Below are 21750 nucleotides of genomic sequence, written 5' to 3'. Positions count from 1 at the left end.
TCGGTGCTGAGTCCACTACTTTTTGTCATTTATGTAAATGATTTGGATGTGAGCATAAGAGGTACAATTAGTAAGTTTGCAGATGACGCCAAAATTGGAGGCGTAGTGGACAACGAAGGTTACCTCAAATTATAACTGAATCTTGACCAGATGGGCCAATGGGCTGAGGAGTGGCAGATGGAGTTTAATTTAGATAAATGCGAGGTGCTGCATTTTGGGAGAGCAAATCTTAGCAGGACTTATACACTTAATGGTAAGGTCCTAGGGAGTGTTGCTGAATAAAGAGACCTTGGAGTGCATGTTCATAGCTCCTTGAAAGTAGAATCGCAGGTAGATGGGAATAGCGGAGGTGGTGTTTGGTATGCTTTCCATTATTGGTCAGATTACTGAGTACAAGAGTTGGGAGGTCATGTTGAGGCCGTGCAAGGCATTGGTTTGGCCACTTGTGGAATATTGCATGCAATTCTGGTCTCCTTCCTATCAGAAGGATGTTGTGAGACTTGAAAGGGTTCAAAAAAACATTTACGAGCATGTTGCAGGATTGGAGGATTTGAGCTATAGGGAGAGGTTGAAAAGGCAAGGGCTGGTTTCCCTGGAGCATTGGAGACTGAGGGGTGACCTTATAGAAGTTTACAAAATTATGAGGGGCATGCATTGGATAAATAGACAAGGTCTTTTCCCTGAAGTGGGAGCATCCAGAATTAGAGGGTTTAGGTTTAGGGTGAGAGGGGAGACGTATAAAAGAGACCTAAGGAGCAACGTTTTCACTGAGGGGGTGGTGCGTGTATGGAATGAGCTGCCAGAGGAAGTGGTGGAGGCTAGTACAACTGCAACATTTAAAAGGCATCTGGATGGGTGTAAGAATAGGAAGGGTTTGGAGGGATATGGGCCGGTGCTGGCAGGTGGGACTAGATTGGGTTGGGATATCTGGACGGCATGAACGGGTTGGACCGAAGAGTTTGTTTCCATGCTGTACCTCTCTATGACTCTTTTATATCTTTCCCCTCTCACCCTAAACCTTTGCCTTCTAGTTCTGGACTCCGACACCCCACTTATCCTATCCATGCCCCTCATGATTTTATAAACCTCTATAAGGTCACCCCTCAGCCTCCGACATGCCAGTGAAAACAGCCCCAGCCTATTCAACCTCTTCCCATTGCTCAAATCCTCCAACCCTGGCAACATCCTTGTAAATCTTTTCTGAAACCTTACAAGTTTCACAACAACTTTCCAATAGGAAGGATCAGTTTCTTGATCTTCCTTCAGCTTTTCCACAATCACTCCCACCTTGGACCCTGCTAAATCATTCCCAAGAACAAACTGGATTCCTGGAACTGACACTCTGTCAATTACTCCCACTGTTACTTCCTCGGTCTTGTGTTGGTAAATATACAAGATCTTTTCCCTGGGTTGGGGCAGTCCAGAACTAAAGGGGATAGGTTTAGGGTGAGAGGGGAAAAATATAAAAGAGACTTAAGGGGCAACGTTTTCATGCACCTGATCTTATATAGGGGAATGCTAAACCTCTGTTCATCTATCCCACAAATTACCACACTCTTGGATAACAGATCAGAAAGAGTGCAAATTCGCTCATCTCTTACTATTAGAGACTGGTTAGATCCTGTATCTCTCAAAATTATAACTTCTTGTCTTTCTTCCCCATCCTTTCTGAGTAAACATATCCCACAGAGGTGAATTCCTTATAGAGATCAGGTACTAACTCTACACCCAGCCCCTGATGAAGCTGTGCACTCTCCTGCAGTTCCTCGGCTCTTCTTGGGGTTTCCTTTAATACTTTCACTAATGCCACTGACTTAGCTCATTTTATCACATCTTTTCCCATAGTGCCTTTCTTTAATGACAAGCACTGTGACTTTATGTGTACCACTTTACCACAGTGGAAACACCTGAGGCTTTTCATCTCCTTTTCATCTTTTGGGCTTCTTTTTCAACCTGTGGTAAACAATTACCAGTGTTTCATAGTGTAGGATCTCCCCTTCTCCCAACTTCTTTCTCTCACAGGATGAAATTCTGGCAGGAAGCTTGTCTTATGCACCAACATGGTATCAATTCTGCTGCTCTTCTCACTTTCTGAATTTTCTATTCCTCCACGTGAATTCTTATCATCTCTGGAAGTGAGGTTTTAAGCTCCCCCAGCAGAATAATCTCTCTTGAACCCTCATAGGTCTTCTCGATCTTTAAGGCCCGCAACCCTATCAAAATGACTATGTTTAATTCTTTCAAACTCCACATAAGTCTGACCTGGTTCCTTCTTTATGTTTCTGAACCACTGTCTTTACATTTCTGGTACCAATTCATACACTCATAAAATAACCTGTTTGACCTCTTCATAATCTCTTGATCTCTTTACATCTGACAGCACGGCAAATCCCTCACTAGCTCTGCCTACCAGTTTAGTCTGAACTAGCATTACCCATAAATCCTCGGACTACTCCATCTGCCTTACCAATTTTTCACATGAAATAAAGAAGGCTTCAACATCTTTCTCATCAAAATAGATAATAGACAATAGGTGCAGGAGTAGGCCATTCTGCCCTTCGAGCCTGCACCACCATTCAATATGATCATGGCTGATTCATCCTTAATCAGTATCCTGTTCCTGCCTTATCTCCATAACCCTTGATTCTACTATCCTTAAGAGCTCTATCCAACTCTTTCTTAAATGAATCCAGAGACTGGGCCTCCACTGCCCCCTGGGGCAGAGCATTCCACACAGCCACCACTCTCTGGGTGAAGACATTTCTCCTCATCTCTGTCCTAAATGGTCTACCCCGTATTTTTAAGCTGTGTCCTCTGGTTCGGCACTCACCCATCAGCAGAAACATGTTTCCTGCCTCCAGAGTGTCCAATCCTTTAATAATCTTATATGTCTCAATCAGATCCCCTCTCAGTCTTCTAAACTCAAGGGTATACAAGCCCAGTCGCTCCAGTCTTTCAGAGTAAGGTAGTCCCGCCATTCCAGGAATTGACCTCGTGAATCTACGCTGCACTCCCTCAATAGCCTTAAATAACAATCACTTACCTACCTGACCAGCTTTGCGCTCCAACTTCACTTCCACCCAGCACCCGCTGTTCTCTGCTGCAAAAAGACCGTGTGGCAGAGTTTTGACATATTTGTATTTATCACTACCTTCTCTTTTAATCTCCATCCTGTTAACTTGACTTTGCTGACTAAGTCACAATTTCTCAAGTTCAATTTTTTTCTGCTCAGCTAAGAACCTCTCTCTTTCTTTTCCTCTCTCTCTCTCTTTTCTCTCTTGCTCTTTCTTCTCTCTGTGTTTATCTTCTAACTCCATTTTCCTCAATTGTAATTTAAGTTTTTCTAACTCTACTGCACTTGCCTGTTTCTCTGACACACCAAAGTGTTTGAGTAATTCCCTTACAATTTCAGCTTTACTTTTGTCCTTCGGTAAACTCAAACCTAACTGCTTTGCTAATTCTAAAAGTATGGCTTTTTACTCTCCTTCTAAACTTTCTTGGCAAATTTGAGAATCATCTTCAAACCCCAGAACCTGTTTAGCAACTTTAATAGCCATTTCTCTTATTTTTAAATTAACCAACCATAAGTCACCAAAATTAAACACATTGTCTCACCTACATTTTATTTAAAGATCCAGGACACTAACCTGCAAGTGTTTAAATCTACTGGGCTTTTTTGTACTCCAAATCTAATCAAATGTGTCCAAATCTCAGACTGTATCTATCTAAACCTGTTCAAACCACAAATTCAAGACCCAAACTGTTCAAATCCCAGTGATGAGCCCCTGAACTGTTACAACACGTAACCCTTCTGCTAATTTAAACCAGACACACAGAAAAGTTGATATCATGCCATAATCTGTTAAATTTCGCGCGGCAAAGAACTATCCCAAATGTCACTATTTAAAGAAAAAATTAACAATGTTATTTCTATTTACAACTCCTTTCTCTTTTTACCTTCCCACTCCATAATACTGGTCCGATAAAAACCCGATTAAGATTTACAAAAAACGTTCATATTTCAAAACCAGCCAGCTACCGTACCTTTTCTTTGTATCTTTCTCTGTAGATTTTCCTCTGTTGTCTTTTCTTCAGTATTCTGCTTCTCAGATCTTTCATATGAACAGATACCTTTCAGCTAGCAGTCTATACTTGTTGGTTTTCTTGGTAGTTCTCCTTCAAACTGTTCAAAATGTACAACTTTATACCCCAAGCCATTTCATTGGTTTGATGTAATCAAAATATTAAATTAAAATTTGATTTGAATTTTTTATCTGGGGCAAAGATTTTAACTGACTGACTGAATTTGAATTTGTTTTTGTATCATGGCAACACATCTGCACACTTGGTTTCACAGTCAAATGTTACATTTTAAATTCTTTCAGCACATTTTGTGCCTCTCTAAGTCCGTGCCAGCTTCCAGTCTCTCTTAAAGGTACAGTACAGACCTACACCTTCACAACAGTTTTGTTTGTGTTTCATTCGATAATCTTGTAAATAAATTGTTTTGATTAGAACTAAATGGTTTGACCAGTTGCATCACTCTTGGAATATCTGCCGTACACCTGCTTAAAATAACTAGCAAAGTTAAGGTCTGGGCTACTTTCTTGAATTGTTTGAGGGGGTCTGGCCTGGTTCATAAGAGCAGCCATCTATCTGAATTGTTCAGTTGTCTTTGAGAAGCAGACTTCATGATAAACTTGGCTAAGATTGAGTTTGCAAAAGCCTAAGCATGGCCAGATGACTCCACAGGATGTGAAAACAATGTTTATTGGGGAGTTTCCCATGCCATCAATGAAGAGGGTTGTAATACAATTCCTGGGAATTGTGTGGGTTTTATCTGTGGCTCGTACTGCATTTTAGCAGTTTAGTTGGTCTACTGACTGACTTATTGAAGAAATACAGAAAATGTCAGTAGATGGCAGACTGTCAGAAACCATTTGATAGCCTGAAGTCGACCACTTCTCCAGAGTTAGCCACACCAAAGCCATTCAAGATAGTGATCAATGCAAGTGATGGGAATGCTAGTGCTGGTCTCTTATAAGAAAATGACAGGAAGCTAGAAAGTCCTCTTGGGTATTTTTCCAGAAAATGGAATGATCATCAACAGAAATATTCCATGATTGAGGAGACCTTGAGCTTGGTGATGACGTTACGTTTCAACTGTTACATTGCCAGCAATGTGTCTAAGACAATTTTGTATACTGATCATAACCCATTAAAGCTTTTGAAGAAATTTGAGTACGAAAAATCCATACGGTTTATTATTGCAGCCATTGAATTGAAAGAGTGTATGGGCGGCATGGTGGCACAGTGATTAGCACTGTTGCCCCACAGTGCCAGAGACCTAGGTTCAATTCCCATCTCAGGTAACTTTCTGTGGAGTTTGCACATTCTCCCCGTGTCTGCATGGGTTTCCTCCGGGTGCTCCGGTTTCCTCCCACAGTCTAAAAATGTGCAGGCTAGGTGAATTGGCTATGCTAAATTGCCCATAATGTTAGGTGAAGGGGTAAATGTAGGGGAATGGGTCTGGGTGAGTTGGTCTTCGGAGGGTCGGCGTGGACTTGTTGGGCTGAAGGGATTGTTTCCACACTGTAAGTAATCTAATCTAATCTTGTCAGGATAACATAATTGCCGATCTGTCGCGACTTTGATGAAGAAAGATGGAAGCATTCTGTGGCAGGAATAAATGGACTAGAATACACTGTGGTAGTGAATGCTTGGAGTCAATATAATGTATGTGTATTATAGTGTACTCCTGATTGAGCTGCCTTATTTCACATTTCCAGTCTTCATTCTTGCAACCAAATGTATTAGTTCGCATAGAGTAACAGAGATGTACAGCACAGAAACAGAACCTTTGGTCCAACTCGTCCATGCCGACCAGATATCCTAACCTAATCTAGTCCCATTTGCCAGCACTTGGCTCATATCCCTCTAAACCCTTCCTCTTTATATACCCATCTAGATGCCTCTTAAATGCTGCAATTGTACTAACCTCCACCACATCCTCTGGCAGCTCATTCATCACAATCACCTGATGAAGGAGCGGCGCTCCAAAAGCTAGTGTGCTTCCAATTAAACCTGTTGAACTATAACCTGGTGTTGTGTGATTTTTAACTTTATAGTGTACTGACAGAGTAAGACTAAGGGTTTTTAAAAATGAAGTCATCTTTGTACATTGATAGTTCTTTTTTTTAAGGGGAGAGATGTGACAATGCTATGGTTTTAACAGGTTCTTTTGTCCTTTTTCTTTCTTAAAGAGAGATTGAATGAGGGTTGTCAGGCTCTCAAGTAAGGAAGCAAACAACTTGTAAGGCCTTGGAATTTTTGTTTAAAGTTGGAACATTGGAGGCAGCCTGGCTGGCTGTGGCCAGCTCTCTCAGACCAGGTTTCCTAGTTTTTAAATTTTTTTTGTTTTAGCTGTGAGCAGTTGGGATCTTGAGGAAGTAGAAGCTATTTTCCTCCTTTTTTAGTTACAGCTAGAAGCTGCTGGGTTATCTATGAGACAAATCTATTTTTCTGAAGTTGTGTTTTTTGCCAAGGGGCGTGGTTGTGGGATGTTACTATATTTGAACAGTTAATTAGTAACAGTTACTGTATCTATTTTTTAGTTTAGTTTTTCAATAGAGTTGCAATTCTAAGTTCTTCCTTTCATTTGTATTTTGATTATTGCCTTTAAATAAATTTTTCTTTTGCTTAATGAATCAATCATATTGCCTCTGGAACAAGGCACTTTATATTTGCCTTAAAAAAGAAAAATTAGGTCTAGGCTACCTTCTTAAAATATTTTGAGGAGTTTGGTCTGGTCCATAACAAAGTTTACATGGTCAGCACGGACAAGTTGGACCTAACGGTCTGTTTCCATGTTATATGACTCCATAACCGTTTTCACAACATGCTCTGCCACTCTGTCACCACCTAGAGGTGACGTTTGCAGAATTCACAGTCTTATTTCACATTTCCAGTCTTGATTCTTGCATCCAAATGTATTAGTTCGCATGGAGTAACACAGATGTACAGCACAGAAACAGAACCTTTGGTCCAACTAGTCCATGCCGACCAGACATCCTAACCTAATCTAGTCCCATTTGCCAGCACTTGGCCCATATCCCTCTAAGGGGAGAAAGTGAGGTCTGCAGATGCTGGAGATCAAAGCTGAAACTTTATTGCTGGAACAGCACAGCAGGTCAGGCAGCATCCAGGGAACAGGAGATTCGACGTTTCGGGCACAGGCCAGAAGGGCCTGTGCCCGAAACGTCGAATCTCCTGTTCCCTGGATGCTGCCTGACCTGCTGTGCTGTTCCAGCAATAAAGTTTCAGCCATATCCCTCTAAACCCATCCTCTTTATATATCCATCCAGATGCCTTTTAAATGCTGCAATTGTACTAACCTCCTCTGGCAGCTCATTCCATACATGCACCACCCTCTGCCTGAAAAAGTAACCCCTTAGGTCCCTTTTATATCTTTCCCCTCTCACTCAAAATCTATGCCGTCTAGTTCTAGACTCCCTGACGCCAAGGAAAAGAGCTTGTCTATTTACCCATGCCCCTCATGATTTTGTAAACCTCTATAAGGTCACCCCTCAGCCCCCGATGCTCCAGGGAAAACAGCCCTAGCCCATTCAGTCTCTCTCTGTAGCTCAAATCCTTCAACACTGGCAACATCCTAAATCTTTTCTGAACCCTTTCAAGTTTCACAACTCCATCCGATAGGAAGACCAGAATTGCACACAATATTCCAAAAATGGCTTAACCAATGTCCTGTACAGCAGCAATATGACCTTCCAACTCCTATACTCAATGCTCTGTTCAATAAAGGAGAGCATACCAAACACCTTCTTCACTACCCTATCTACATGCAACTCCACTTTCAAGGAACTATGAGCCTGCACTCCAAGGTCTCCTTGTTGAGCAACACTCCCCAGAACCTTACTATTAAGCGTATAAGTCCTGCTCTGATTTAACTTTCCAAACTGCAGCACCTCACAATTAGCTAAACTAGAGTCCATCTGCTACTCCTCAGCGGATTGGCCCATCTGATTAAGATCTCGTTTTACTCGAAGGTAACCTTCTTCGCTGTTCATTGCACCTCCAATTTTGGTGTCATCTGCAAACTTACTAACTATACCTCCTGTGTTCACATTCAAATCATTTATATAATTGATGAAAAACTGTAGACCCTGCACTGATCCTTGTGGCATATCACTGGTCACAGGCTTCCAGTCTGAAAAACAGCCATCCACCACCATCTTCTTCTACCTTCGAGCCAGTTCTGTATCCAAATGGCTAGTTCTCTCTGTACTCCATGAGATCTAATCTTGCTAACCAGTCTACCATAAGGAACCTTGTCAAATGCCTTACTGAAGTCCATATGGATCATGTCCATCACTCTGCCCTCATCAATCTTCTTTGTTACTTCTTCAAAAAATTCAATCAAGTTTGTGAAACATGATTTCCCAAGCACAAAGCCATGCTGACTATCCCTAATCAGTCCTTGCCTTTCCAAATACATGTAAATCCTGTCCCTCAGGATTCCCTCCAACAACTTGTCCACTACTGATATCAGGCTCACTGGTCTATAGTTCCCCTGCTTTTCCTTACCAGTTTTCTTTAATAGTGGCATCACGTTAGCCATTCTCCAGTCTTCTGGCACCTCACCCGTGACTATTGATGACACAAATAAAGAGGCCCAGCAATCACTTCCCTAGCTTGCCACAGAGTTCTGGGGTACACCTGATCAGATCCTGGGGAGTAATCCACTTCTATGCGTTTTAAGACATCCAGCAGCTCCTCCTCTGTAATAGGGACATTTTTCAAGATGTCACCAGCTATTTCCCCACATTCTATATCTTCCATATCCTTCTCCACAGTAAATACTGATGCAAAATTGTTTAGTATCTCCCCCATCTCCTGCGGTTCCACACAAAGGCTACCTCGCTAATCTTTGAGGAGCCCTATTCTCTCCCTAGTTACCCTTTTGTCCTTAATATATTTATAAAATCCCTTTGGATTCTCCTTAACCCTATTTGCCAAAGCTACCTCAGGTTCCTTTTTGCCCTCCTGATTTCCCTTTTAATTATATTCCTACTGCCTTTATACTCATTTAAGGACTCACTTGATCTTTGCTGTATGCACCTGACATATGCTTCCTTCTTTTCCTTAACCAATATCTCAATTTCTCTCATCATTCTGCATTCCCTGCATCTGCCACCCTTGCCTTTCACCCTAAAGGGAACATACCATCTCTGGACTCTTGTTATCTAATTTTTGAAGGCTTCCCATTTTCCAGCTGTCACTTTACCGGTGAGTTTCTGCCCCCAATAAACTTTTGAAAGTTCTTGGCCAATACCGTCAAAATTGGCCTTCCTCCAGTTTAGAACTTCAACTTTTAGATCCGGTCTATCCTTTTCCATCACTATTTTAAAACTAATAGAATTATGGTTGCTGGTTACAAAGTGCCTCCCCACTGACACTGCCTTACTTCCAAAGTGTAGGCCACCTTTCTGCATGAAAGTATAACACTTGCATACTTAGGACTGTTCCATGTCCTTTTGAAGATTATCATTATGCACCTGAAAGTTCACAATATTTCTAAGTTTTGGGTAACCTACAAGTTTTGAAATTGTGTTCTGTACACTAGGTCACTCATGTAGATTAAGAAATGCAAAAATCCTTCTTCCAAACTTAAAAACAGGCTTTTTTCATTACTCTGTTTTCTGTCACTTGGCTAACTTTGTAATAATATTTCTACTGTCCTTTTTATTCTTTGAGCTCTAACTTTTTTGATCAACTACTGTTTGGTGCTTTATCAATTACTTTTTGAAAGTCCATGGACACTATATCAACTGCATTAATTTCATCAACTCTCTCTCTGTTACCTGATCAAAAACTCAAACAGGTTAGTTAAACACTATTTGTCTTTAACAAATCCACACTGGATTTTAACAAATCCAAAAGACAGTTAATTTTTTCCCTGAATTCTCATTTTATGAAGTTTCCCCCATCACTGAGTTTAAACTGACTGGTTGTTGGGGTGTATTATCATACCCCTTTTTGAACAAGGGATAACATTTACAATTCTCCATCTCTCTGGCACCTCTTAGGAGAACTGGAAGATTATTGCCAATGCCTCCTCAATTTCCACGTGATGAGGTGCACCAAGCATCCTCAGATGCATCTCATCTAGTCTGGACGTTTTATCATTTCAAGTACAGACAGCATTTATAATCAATGTCATTGTATTTTAGCTCAGTGATATTTCAACTACCCCGTCTTTCTCTATGTTCTTGGGCATCAATTTCTTCCTTTGTAACTTTCTTTACAAAGTCTGCAGATTAATCTCAGGCAATTAATTATTTTACCTTGGATCATACCTTGTCTTTTTCCATAGTCAACTTAAATCTTTAACACTACCATCATATTATATTTCACAAATCCTTAGCCAGTACCCTTTCAAAAGGATTTTACATAATTTTTTCTTCAATCAGGACTTTGTTGTGAAATATTCCTGTTCTAATGACTATCTCCTCTGTCCATATCCTCTGTGTGCCACCTCTTTCTATTCACAAACCAAATGGGGTTTCTTTTGTTGTGGTAGAATCATTATGTCTGAGCTAGGAAGTGCAGATTCAAGTCCCATCTCTCCCTGAAGTGTGCAATACACTGAACAGGTTGATTAGTGAAATAACTCCACAGAGACCGGTATCCCACCACCAAGTAACCCTTTATTAAGACTTGGGAGAGTTCTTCACAGTGATGCAGCCTCCTCAGAGTGAACATAACCTCTGACACTCCTGTTTATATGCATTAGGCAGGGCTCCCTGATTGGACCAGATTAACAGCCCCAATCAGGGAACTCACACTTTATGTCCACTTGGCTATCCTTGTTACAATCACTACAATTAGAAGATACCTAACCAGTCAAACAAACTTAGACGTCCTGAAATCTTTCTGCAAATCCTCAGTAAAAATTACTTGCATTTATTCTTCACCCAGAAAATGCAATTTCCAAACTCATAGTTTAAAAGGCTACTTTTTAAAAACGTGTTTTTATTTTTATCTGCTTTAATGTTTTCGCACAAACATCCCTTTTAGTAACATATAAAAATACATAGGTTTTGCAAATAAATCTAATATAAAAGGAGAGATAAGCATTGTGGACATATTACTGGACCAGTAATCTAGCAACTGTGGAATTTAAATTCTATTTATTGAATAAAATCTGGAATGAAAAGCCAGAGTCCAAAACGGTGATCATGTAGCTACTGGATTTCCATAAATATCCATTTGTTTCACTAATATACTGAATGGTCCAGACACGTGACAAAGTGGTTGATTCTTTACTGCCCTTAAGTGGCTCAGCAAATTGCTTAGATACACTAAAACCACTAATCAGGGTAATTAAGATTGGACAATAAATGTTGACATTACCAGTAAAACCCATATACCAGGAACTAACTAAAAAAAGTCAGTATATGGGAGCAATACAAAAGCCATTAGTATAAAAGATTTGATTTCATAAACACAAACAGAAATTGTTGGAAATTTCAGCAGGATCGGGAGTGTCTGTGGAGACATATTTTGGGTCCTGTGAGCCTTCTTCAGAACTGGTCCTAAGGGTCACTGGACTGGAAACATCGAGTCTGATGTCTCTCCACAGATTCTGCCATTCTTGTTTTACAGCAATTTCTGCTTTTGTTTTGGATTTCCTGTATCCACAGTTCTTTTGGTTTTTCTGTCTTCATTGCATAGAGCTGTGCAATTCATAATTGATTTACCATTTACAACACACAAGAATCTGGCATTTTACATTCTTGGGTCAGTCAACACAGCGGTCAGTCAAACATTCATTACTGGGGTGAGCTGCAGTAAGGGATGCTGGGAAAAAACACCATTCTGTCCAGTGCTGCTCAAAGTTCCATAATTTTGCATCAAACTCCGCCGCTTCAAGCTGTCCAGAATGATTGAATTATTTGATGCCAAACTCACTCGGGTCCTGGAAAACAAGCTCACATTTAGGAATGATCATTTCTGTAGTCTTTAACTTGAGAAACATTATGAAATCAGCAGGACATTTAGCCTATTGTGCAGTTCCAGTTCCTTGAAAGAACTTTCTGTTTGGTCTCACTCCCCCTGCTCTTAAGCCCTGAAATTTGTGCTTCTTACTTTTAACACTTGTGAATAAATACTTTTATCCAATTTCTTTCTGAAAGTTACTGTTGAAGCTACTTCCATCATCCTTTCAGGCACTGCATTTCAGGAATAAAAAGCTAGTCTCAGCAATGGTAACCACATAATTACTAACTTACTGTAAAAACCATCTGATTCACTCATGTCCTTTTGGAAGGAAATCTATCATTCATACCCTTTTTTGACTATGTGCAACTCCAGTCACTCAGCAATATGGCTGACTCTTGATTGTCCTCTTCAATGGCTTGGTAAGACATCTGGTTGTCAAGAAGACACTCAGGTACACTTTAATGGCAATTAGGATGGTCAGTAAATGCTGGTTTGGCAAACAATTTAAAAAATCTTTCATATTCCCACTTCCCTGACTTGCCTTGTTTTTGTAAATGATCTTAAATTTGTGGCCTTCAACTACAAACTCACCTGTCAGTGGAGACAGATTCTCCCTATCTACAATGTACACATAAATTAGGAACAGAAGTAGGTTTTTCAACCACACAAGCCTGCTCTTCTATCGAGGAAAATCATGGCTAATCTAATTGTGGCCTCAATTCCACATTGACTTTTTGGTCAATCAAGAAACTACCTAAACCAGCATTAAGATAGTCAGTCATCCAGATAAAAGCAAATTACTGCAGATGCTGGAATCTGAAACCAAAAGAGAAAGCTTTGATAAAGGGTCAGTTAGACTCGAAAGGTCAGCTCTTTTCTCTCCTTACAGATGCTGCCAAACCTGCTGATATTTTCCAGCATTTTCTCTTTTGGAGTCAGTCATCCAAGTTTGACTAGTCTCTAGGTAAGAGAATTTCACAGAACTTTTCCCAGAACACCTTTGAAGAGAAACAATTTTCATCTCTGCCTATGATGTCAAAGGGAACGGTGCAAAACAAAAGCTGATTTTTCTTTTCATTTTTAAAGCATTATCTTTGTAGGAACTTTAAAACTGCTGCCATGATCACAAGTTGGCTGATGTGCTGCACACTGCAGGGGGACATAGTAAGACAGGCCACCATTGCAGAATTTCTCACTTATTATTGTGTTGATGAATCAAAACAAAGAGAACTCAGAGCCCTGGTCACAGAGCCTAGCTCACTAAAAAAAAGACATCTCCAAACTCCCCATGCTTAAATAAAAACCAAAACAACTGAATGGTCACCGGACCACTAACGTTAACTTTGATTTCTCGTCACAGATGCTGCTTGACCTGCTGAGCCTTTTCAGCAACCTATGTTTCTTGTCTCATGCCTAAAGACGTTGCTAACTTTGGATTTGGCCACGGGAGCGGAAACTCTTTGTTAACGTGATTGGCTCAATAATTATCAGCCAGCTGTTGATGGCTAGCATCATGTAATTGAAACTCCTTTAGAGTTCTGTCAAACTTTAATTACATATTCTCAACTCTTAAAGGATTTTGCTTTCAACCCCAGTACAGAGAAGTGTAGTAGACTTCTAGGCTAACAGTATGCCTGTCCAAACTAACAATCGAGTTAAAACCTGAAACCTCCTTAAAAAGCTGCTTTGGAAGGTTCACTTGGAAAAGCAAACTGATTCTTGGTCTAATAACCTCCACATGAATTGCCTTATCACTAATTCTGACAGAATTTTAAAACTCCTCTGTGTATATTTCTGTGCTTTTGTATGTGTACCTTCTTGTGAATGTGTGTGTGCCTCGATGTGCACATATGTTGTGTACACCTGTGTATGTTTACATGCTATGTCTCCATGTATGTTGTCTGTGCTTTGTGCTTGTTATATATGTCTTGTGTGCACATGTTGTGAATGTCTGTGTGCACTTTGTAATGGGGCATGTGTTGTGTCTGTATGTGCATGCATGTTCTGTCTTTTTGCACATAAGCACTTTGTTTGTGCACATATATTGTCTTTGTGTATATCCATATTGTGAATGTGCGTGTTATATGTGTACGTGTGTGTGCATGTGGTCAGAGGTCGGGTAACACTCATTCTGAGACTGAACATGAGGAAAAAATAAAATCCTACACCTAAGTGAGTTTGCTGCAATCACTTTAAAATTGATTTCTACAAACAGGGATTTTGGAAAAGCTACCTTAGTCTTTTCAAAAGTTAAGCCATTATATATATCAAGAGAAGTGAAAGAAAATAAAGGAGCAGTCTCTCGCTCTTTCTTAATTTTTCAACTGTGCCCTTCTCTTTCCCACAATAGGAAACATCCTTTCAGCATCAGCCTTCTTAAATCTTTTTGAGAAAGTGTATAAGATATGAGCAGGTATGGAAAGAGTTAAGTTTTGAGTTTTGTGAAACAAAAGTTCAGCCAAGCATGACTCAGATCATATAAGAACTGGCAGTAAACAATGAGGTACTGGGGGCAAGAGTAATGGGTTAACAAGGTGAAAAAGCATTCATTAATAAAGCCATTTAACAAGATGAAGAAGCATTCGGTATATAAAGTCAGTTAACAAGGTGAAAAGCATTCATTATGTGAAGTCAGTTATTTATTGTATAACGCCAGATAGCTTAATCTCTACTACTGACACTCACTGATTGTAACGGTCACCCAATCAACATGTTGCCTTATCTGGATGCTCCTGCTGTTCAAGAGAAGACCGAGAACTCATGTCTGTGTGCACATGGGTGATCATTCTCTCTCCCTCCAGGGCTCAGAATAAAGAATAAGGATGTAAAACTATACTGTGTCTCGGATGTTTTGCTTCGGATGATACGGGGATAAGGAAATGGGACATCATTTTAAGAAAACAGGCCCAGCCTATCCAACCTTACCTCATAAGATAATCCCTTCATTCTTAGAATCAGGTGAGTGAACCTTCTCTGAACTGCTTCCAGCAAAACATCCCAACTCCTATGTTCCATGCCCCTTGTAATGAACCGCAACATTCCATACACTTCCATTATCACTCACTGTGCTGGTTAACTTTGTAGTTCATTCACCAGTATACAATGATTCCTCTGAATCACAGAGCTTTGAATTCTCTCAATTTAAATATTATGCTGCTTTTTTATTCTCTCTGACAAAATGGGTAAGTTCACATTTTGCCATGTGATACCTCACCCATATATTTTTGCCCAGTCACATAACCTGTCTAAATCTATTTGTTGAATCAAGTGCCTTTGTGTTGTTAGAAAACCTAAAAATGCATTCAGTCCCTTCATCGAAGTCACTGATGCAGATTTTAAATAGTTGAGGCCCCAGCACGGATCCCTGTGGCACTCCACTGGTCACAGCTTGTCATTCTAAATCACCTATGCTTACACTCTGCTTTCTTTTAGCCAATATATGATTTATCCATGCTAGTATGTTCTCCCTGACACCACAAGCCCTTAGTTTGTGCAGTAATCTTTGATATATATATAAATATATATATATATATATACACACACACCTTCTCAAATGTCTTTAGAAATTCAAGTTAGTACATTTACAGCTCATCCACGTTACTTGTTACTTCCTCAAAGAACTAGTGCTAGTGCTTCCAAATAAATCTGTTGGACTATAACCAGATGTTGTATGATTTTTAACTTTGTACTGCCGAATCCAACACCGGCACTTCCAAATCATAACCAAATATGATTTCACAAAACCATTTTGACTTTGCTTAATCTTATCAGATTTTCTAATAATTATAATTGCCTTATCCCTCTGATAAATGTTAGGCTAACTAGCCTGTAGTTTTCTACTTGCTGTCTCATTCCTTTCCTGAATAGAGAAGTCACATTTGTGACTTCCCAGTCTGATAGAACTTTTCAGGATCTTGGAAATTTTTACATAATTTCAATCAATATGCCTTTTCTTTCTAGTCCACTAGGACCTATTGATTTCTGACATTAGATTAGATTAGATTAGTGTGGAAACAGGTCCTTCGGCCCAACAAGTCTACACTGACCCTCCGAAGAGCAACCCACCCCCCTACATTTACTGCTGACTAATCCACCTAACACTACGGGCAATTTAACATGGCCAATTCACCCAACCTGTACATCTTTGGACTGTGGGAGGAAACCCACATAGACATGGGGAGAATGTGCATACTCCACACAGACAGTTGCCCGAGGTGGGAACGAACCCGGGTCTCTGGCACTGTGAGGCAGCAGTGCTAACCACTGAGCCACCATGCCGCCCGTGTATTAATTCTAATACTTTCCTTAACGTACTTCCCTGGGAACTGGAATTGTTTTAAGTCCCTTCCTCCCTTTCATATCTCAATTTACAAGGATATGGACTAAGCTGTAAAACTCTTTGGACAGTAGGCGCAGACACAATCAGCTGAATTAGTTCTTATAATCACTACTACAATGTCAGAAAGTTGGTTGCCAATTTATTCACAGAAATCTTCCGCAAACATCAATGACCAGATTGTCTGTTGTTAATGATGTTTTCAATCAGTAACCCAGCAAAACCCTACCATCCCTGAGCCAGTGGAGCCCTTCAGTTCCTTGAACACTCACCTTGGCGAGTCAATACCACTATCTCCAGTAATGCTGTGGTTTTCCAGCAACTCCAGATGAGTACTCTCTTCTTGGCTGGTCTGTAATAATGAAGTATTGTGGGAGTGGTGAGGAAATTGGTTGTGCTCCAAATTTCCCATCAACTGAGTTTTCATTCTGGGCACAGCCCAGAGGTTCTGACTGGCTGGGTTTCTGATGCCTTCATTATTCAGTGTGTGAAGAGTCTCTGGAGAAGAGTCAGTAACTGTTACATTACAGTAATCAAATATATTGCTGATGAGCTCTCTGCACCCACTTGGATGTTCCTCTTTCTCCAGATGTTCATATGGCAATGGTGATATTGGTTGGTATCTGCAAAGTGGACTGCGAGTCTCCTTCCCATAGCAAGGTGTGGAGTGTCCCATGCTGCTGTCACTTGTTCCGTTTAACCAGCTCTCCACCTGCTGTCCAGCAAATTCACTTTCTGGAGTTTGCTCCTCCTGCAGCAGCATCTTGGATAAAACCCAGCTTTCATTGGACAGCTCACCTTCACTCCCAGGATCATCGGCACAGTCGAGGCCAGGCAGAGGTGCGGGCAGCTCAGCATCATCGAGGTACAGTGAACTGCAGGCATCATCCTCGTCCAGCTCTCTCTGATACAAGGCCTGATCCTCATCAGTAAAGGCCTCACTCCTTTCCTCATTGGTCTCTGGTTGGCTGGCTGTTTCACCCTCAGACTGTTGTGCTTGGTTGGGGGACATTCGCTGTGCATCAGACAGAGGAGATAGGCTTGATAGACTCTCCATACTTGCACACTTCACTGTTGTAGAGTTCTGACCCTGCTTGGAAATTCGATCGCACAAAGATTGAGGGACAGAACTATCCTCATACTCATGGCTGATCTCTGGCCTTGTTACATTGCTAAATTCCTCTGATTCCTGCTCTTGGAGAGATTGCTGGGCACAGCTATGGGTGTGATTTGAAGTCTGCATATTTTGGGGAGAGCCAGGTGTTTGATTTTTATTCAGGTGATCCTGGGATTCACAGCCAGTGGGGACATTGTGGTATATGAGAACCTGATTTCTGCACTCTGTCCTAACATCATGACTTTGTAGCTGCTCCTTGTTACCTTCTTCAGCTGGCCTGATGAGATAGGCAGCGGTGTTGGGGTGGAACTTCTCCGGAGCAATCTCTCTTACGGAGACAGCATCCTGTCCCCTGCTGGAGGAATCCACAGACTGTGACCTCTGCCTCAACCTCGGATTGTTGATTATGGTATTTTGGGCAAAATAGTGTTTGCCCTTGGTGAAAGGATCATCGATTCTCTTCTGGTGTAGTTGTGTGATTGGGATACTACTCCTGCAAGCCTGGGTTGGCTGCTCCTCAAAAAGCATTTGTTCTCCTTCACTCCTGTGCTTGGCCAGTTCCTTAACATTTTGACTATTCCCAGGCTTGGGGAGACCCTTAGTCAATTGCAGAGATCCCTTGGACTTAAGCCTTTTCTTCTCCCTGCTGGACCTCATCTTCCGATGCTGTTGTTGCAGTTTAGCTGCTGTCTTTTGGGGGTTTTCTTCAGAATGATGCTTGCCAATCAACTGATCCAGTGAGCCACTGCCATGAAATTGGGCAGTGCTCTCTCTGCCCAGTTTCTTCATCATTAAGGTGTGCCTGACCAGGTTCTCTACAGTCAGTCCAGGATTGATACGTTTGATGAGTTGGTGCTCCACGTCTCGGGGAATGTTCCCCACACTGTTCTCATCACGTACTGGCCACTCCTCTGGGGGAAACTGGGCTGAGAAAGTCCCATACGCTCTCTTGGGGCTGTCTTTTTTTTTGTTGCGTCGGAACAGACTGAGGCTGAATTTTCGGATGGGAATTCCTTTCTCTTTGGCCCTGCGTGGCCCAAATGCTGTAGAGGTGGCCCTGTGCTGGACTGCAGGCTTGTGCTCCTTGCAGCTCCTCTGGCCTGGGCTGTTCTTGCAGAAACGGGGGTCAGCCTGTTGCTTTTCCATTGGCTGGCTGAAGCAGCGACAGGACTTGCAATGGGGGGCTCCATCAGGAAGGACCCTCTCCTTCTGCAATGGCTCCTGACTGCTCTCCACACTCACAAGATATATAACACGATCAGGTGAGGCAGCGCTTTCCTCATGGAGGACCCAGGGCTGTCTCTGCATTCCCATGCTACCTGCAATGAAGTAGGTCTGTGGAGTGACAATGAAATAGCCTTCACCAGTGTGATAAATCTTCCTCTCCTGAATCAGGGAGCCCAAGGCACTGTGCACGATCTCCTGAGAGGGTGTTGCTATACCTACAATAACAAAAGCAAAGTTTTACATCAGTTCTCATGAAGAAATGAACAAGAGCAGAAATTGCTGGAGAAAGTCAGGAGGTCTGGGAGGATCAGGGGAGAGAAAACAGTTTACGCTTCCAGTCCAGTGATCCTTCTCTAGAAATGATGGAAAGGACTGAGTTCTTAGGCAAAAATGGAGCCCAGATCGAGAATGACAGTTAGGGAGAAAGGGATGGATGATGGTATGCTCAGGAGAAAGAAAAGCTGATAATAGAGATCGTAAGAAGGTGAAAATTTGTTTGCTTACTGAAAGCAGCTCATATGCCCGAAACGTTGACTCTCCTGCTCCTTGGATGCTGCCTGACCTGCTGTGCTTTTCTAGCACCACACTCTTGACTCTGATATCCAGCATCTGCAGTCCTCACTTTCTCCTATCTACATGCATGGGATAGGTATGGAGTGATAGGGACCAAATGCAGGCAAATGGGACTAGATTAATTGTGAAAATGGGTGGCATGGGCAAGGGCCAGTTTCCATACAGCAGATATAGAATCAAAGAGATTATGACAGGACCTGGAGTGTGGGTGCGGGTAAATGACATAGAAGTTGGTGTTCAGGTTCTAAAATTACTGAACTCAACACTATCGCCTGAAAACGAGGTGCCGCTCATCCAGTTTGCTATAAGCTTCAGTGGAGCACTGCGGCAGGAGACAGAAATGTTGGCCAGTAGTGATAATAGTGTGTTGAAGTGGTAGGCAACAGGAATGCGCCTATCACCTTCCAGTTGCCTGCCACCTTGAACAATCAAATTGAACAATGCCTGTCAACCTGTGCCTGTGCCATTATTGCTAAAATCAAAATAACTGAGAGAAAATAACTTTCCATCTCCTGATGCTGACTTCTAATCTTTGGAATTTTGTTTACCTGGGTTAGTGGGAGCTGTGTACAGACCACCTAACAGTAGTTGTGAGGTGTGCAGTAAAGATGCAGGAGGTATTATGGGTGACTTCAATCTGTATATTGATTGGACTAACCAAACTGACAGCAATGTGATGGAGGAGGATTCTCCAGAATGTATGCGGGATGGGCATCTCAACGAGTATGTTGAGAAACCAACTAGACAGCAGGCCATCCTAAACTCGGTATTATGTAATAAGAGAGGATTAATTAGCAACACTGCGGTGCAAGATTCTTGAGGACGAGTGAGCATAATATGGTAGAATTCTTCATTAATATGGAGACTGACACAGTTAAATCTGAGACTATGGTCCTGAACTTGAAGAAAGCTAACTTTGATGGTATGAGACATGCATTGACTTGAATAAGCTGATCAATGATACTTAAGGGGTTGATGATGGAAAAGCAATGCTAGACATTTAAAGAACATATGGATAAACTTCAATAATTGTATATCACCGTCTGGCACAACAGCAAAACAGGGAAGGTAGCTCAACCATGACCAACAAGGGAAATCAGGGATCATGTTAAAGCCAAAGAGAAGGCATATAAATTGGTCAGAAAAAGCAGCAAATCTGAGGACTGGGAGAAAATTGAAATTCAGCAGAGGAGGACAAAGGGTTTAATTCGGAAAGGAAAAGTAGAATATATGAGCAAGCTTGTGGAAAGCATAAAAACTGACAGAAAAAGTGGTGAAGACAAATGTAGGTCCCTTACAGTTAGAATCAGGTGAATTCATAATAGACAATAAAGAGATGGCAGACAAGTTGAACAAATACTTTGGATCTGTCTTCACTTTTGTGGATCTGCCACAAATAGCCTCTGGGGACAGAGGATCAAGCATGGAGGGGGAACTGAAAGTAATTCTCATGAGTCAGGAAATGGTATTGGGGAAATTGATGCAATTAAAACCCGATGAGTCCCCAGGGTCTGATGATCTACGTCTCAGAGCACTTCAGGACCGTGGCCCTAGAAACAGTGGAAACTTTGGTGATTATCTTCCAGCAAACTATAGACTCTTGAAAAGTTCAAATGGCTGGGAGGGTAGCTAATGTAACTCCCCTTTTTAAAAAAGTAGCATGAGAGAAAACAGGGAATTATAGGCCAGTTAGCCTGACATTGGTGTTGGGAAAAATGCTATAGTCAATTATTAAGGATATAACAACTGAGTATTTGGAAAGCAGTTAACAGGATCATTCCAAATCATCATGGATTCACTAAAAGGCAATCATGCTTGAAAAACTTTCTGGAATTCTTTGAGATGTAACTGGTAGAGTGGACAAGCGCGAATCAATGGACTTTTGTATATCTGAACTTTCAAAGGCTTTTTACAAAGTCTCACACAAGAGATTAGTAAGCAAAATTACATAGAACATAGAACATAGAACAATACAGCACAGAACAGGCCCTTCGGCCCACGATGTTGTGCCGAACTTCTAACCTAGATTAAGTACCCATCCATGTACCTATCCAAATGCCGCTTAAAGGTCGCCAATGATTCCGACTCTACCACTCCCACGGGCAGCGCATTCCATGCCCCCACCACTCTCTGGGTAAAGAACCCACCCCTGACATCTCCCCTATACCTTCCACCCTTCACCTTAAATTTATGTCCCCTTGTAACACTCTGTTGTACCCAGGGAAAAAGTTTCTGACTGTCTACTCTATCTATTCCTCTGATCATCTTATAAACCCCTATCAAGTCACCCCTCATCCTTCGCCGTTCCAACGAGAAAAGGCCGAGAACTCTCAACCTATCCTCGTACGACTCCCTCTCCATTCCAGGCAACATCCTGGTAAATCTTCTCTGCACCCTCTCCAAAGCATCCACTTCCTTTTGGTAATGTGGTGACCAGAACCATACGCAGTATTCCAAATGTGGCCGAACCAAAGTC

The 21750-nt window shown here is 41.5% G+C and overlaps 1 protein-coding gene across 5 annotated transcripts in view; it reads right to left on the bottom strand.

Moving 5' to 3' along the window:
• Positions 1-10714: 10714 nt before the first annotated feature.
• Positions 10715-21750, bottom strand: part of stox1 (storkhead box 1) — a 48635-nt gene continuing 37599 nt past the window's right edge. For all 5 annotated transcript variants that reach the window (XM_043683136.1, XM_043683138.1, XM_043683135.1 and 2 more), the window contains 2 exons: positions 16630-18916; positions 10715-11998 (listed from right to left, as the gene is read on the bottom strand). In XM_043683136.1, the coding sequence (XP_043539071.1) occupies positions 11842-11998; positions 16630-18916 (2444 nt within the window). In that variant the 3' untranslated portion in view covers positions 10715-11841. The remainder of the gene's footprint in view (positions 11999-16629; positions 18917-21750) is intronic.

The sequence above is a fragment of the Chiloscyllium plagiosum genome, chromosome 46 (genome assembly GCF_004010195.1).
Source record: "Chiloscyllium plagiosum isolate BGI_BamShark_2017 chromosome 46, ASM401019v2, whole genome shotgun sequence".
In the NCBI taxonomy this organism is placed as follows: Eukaryota; Metazoa; Chordata; class Chondrichthyes; order Orectolobiformes; family Hemiscylliidae; genus Chiloscyllium; species Chiloscyllium plagiosum.
The sequence above is the reverse complement of the archived record's forward strand: the minus strand, read 5'-3'. Positions and strand labels throughout refer to the sequence as shown.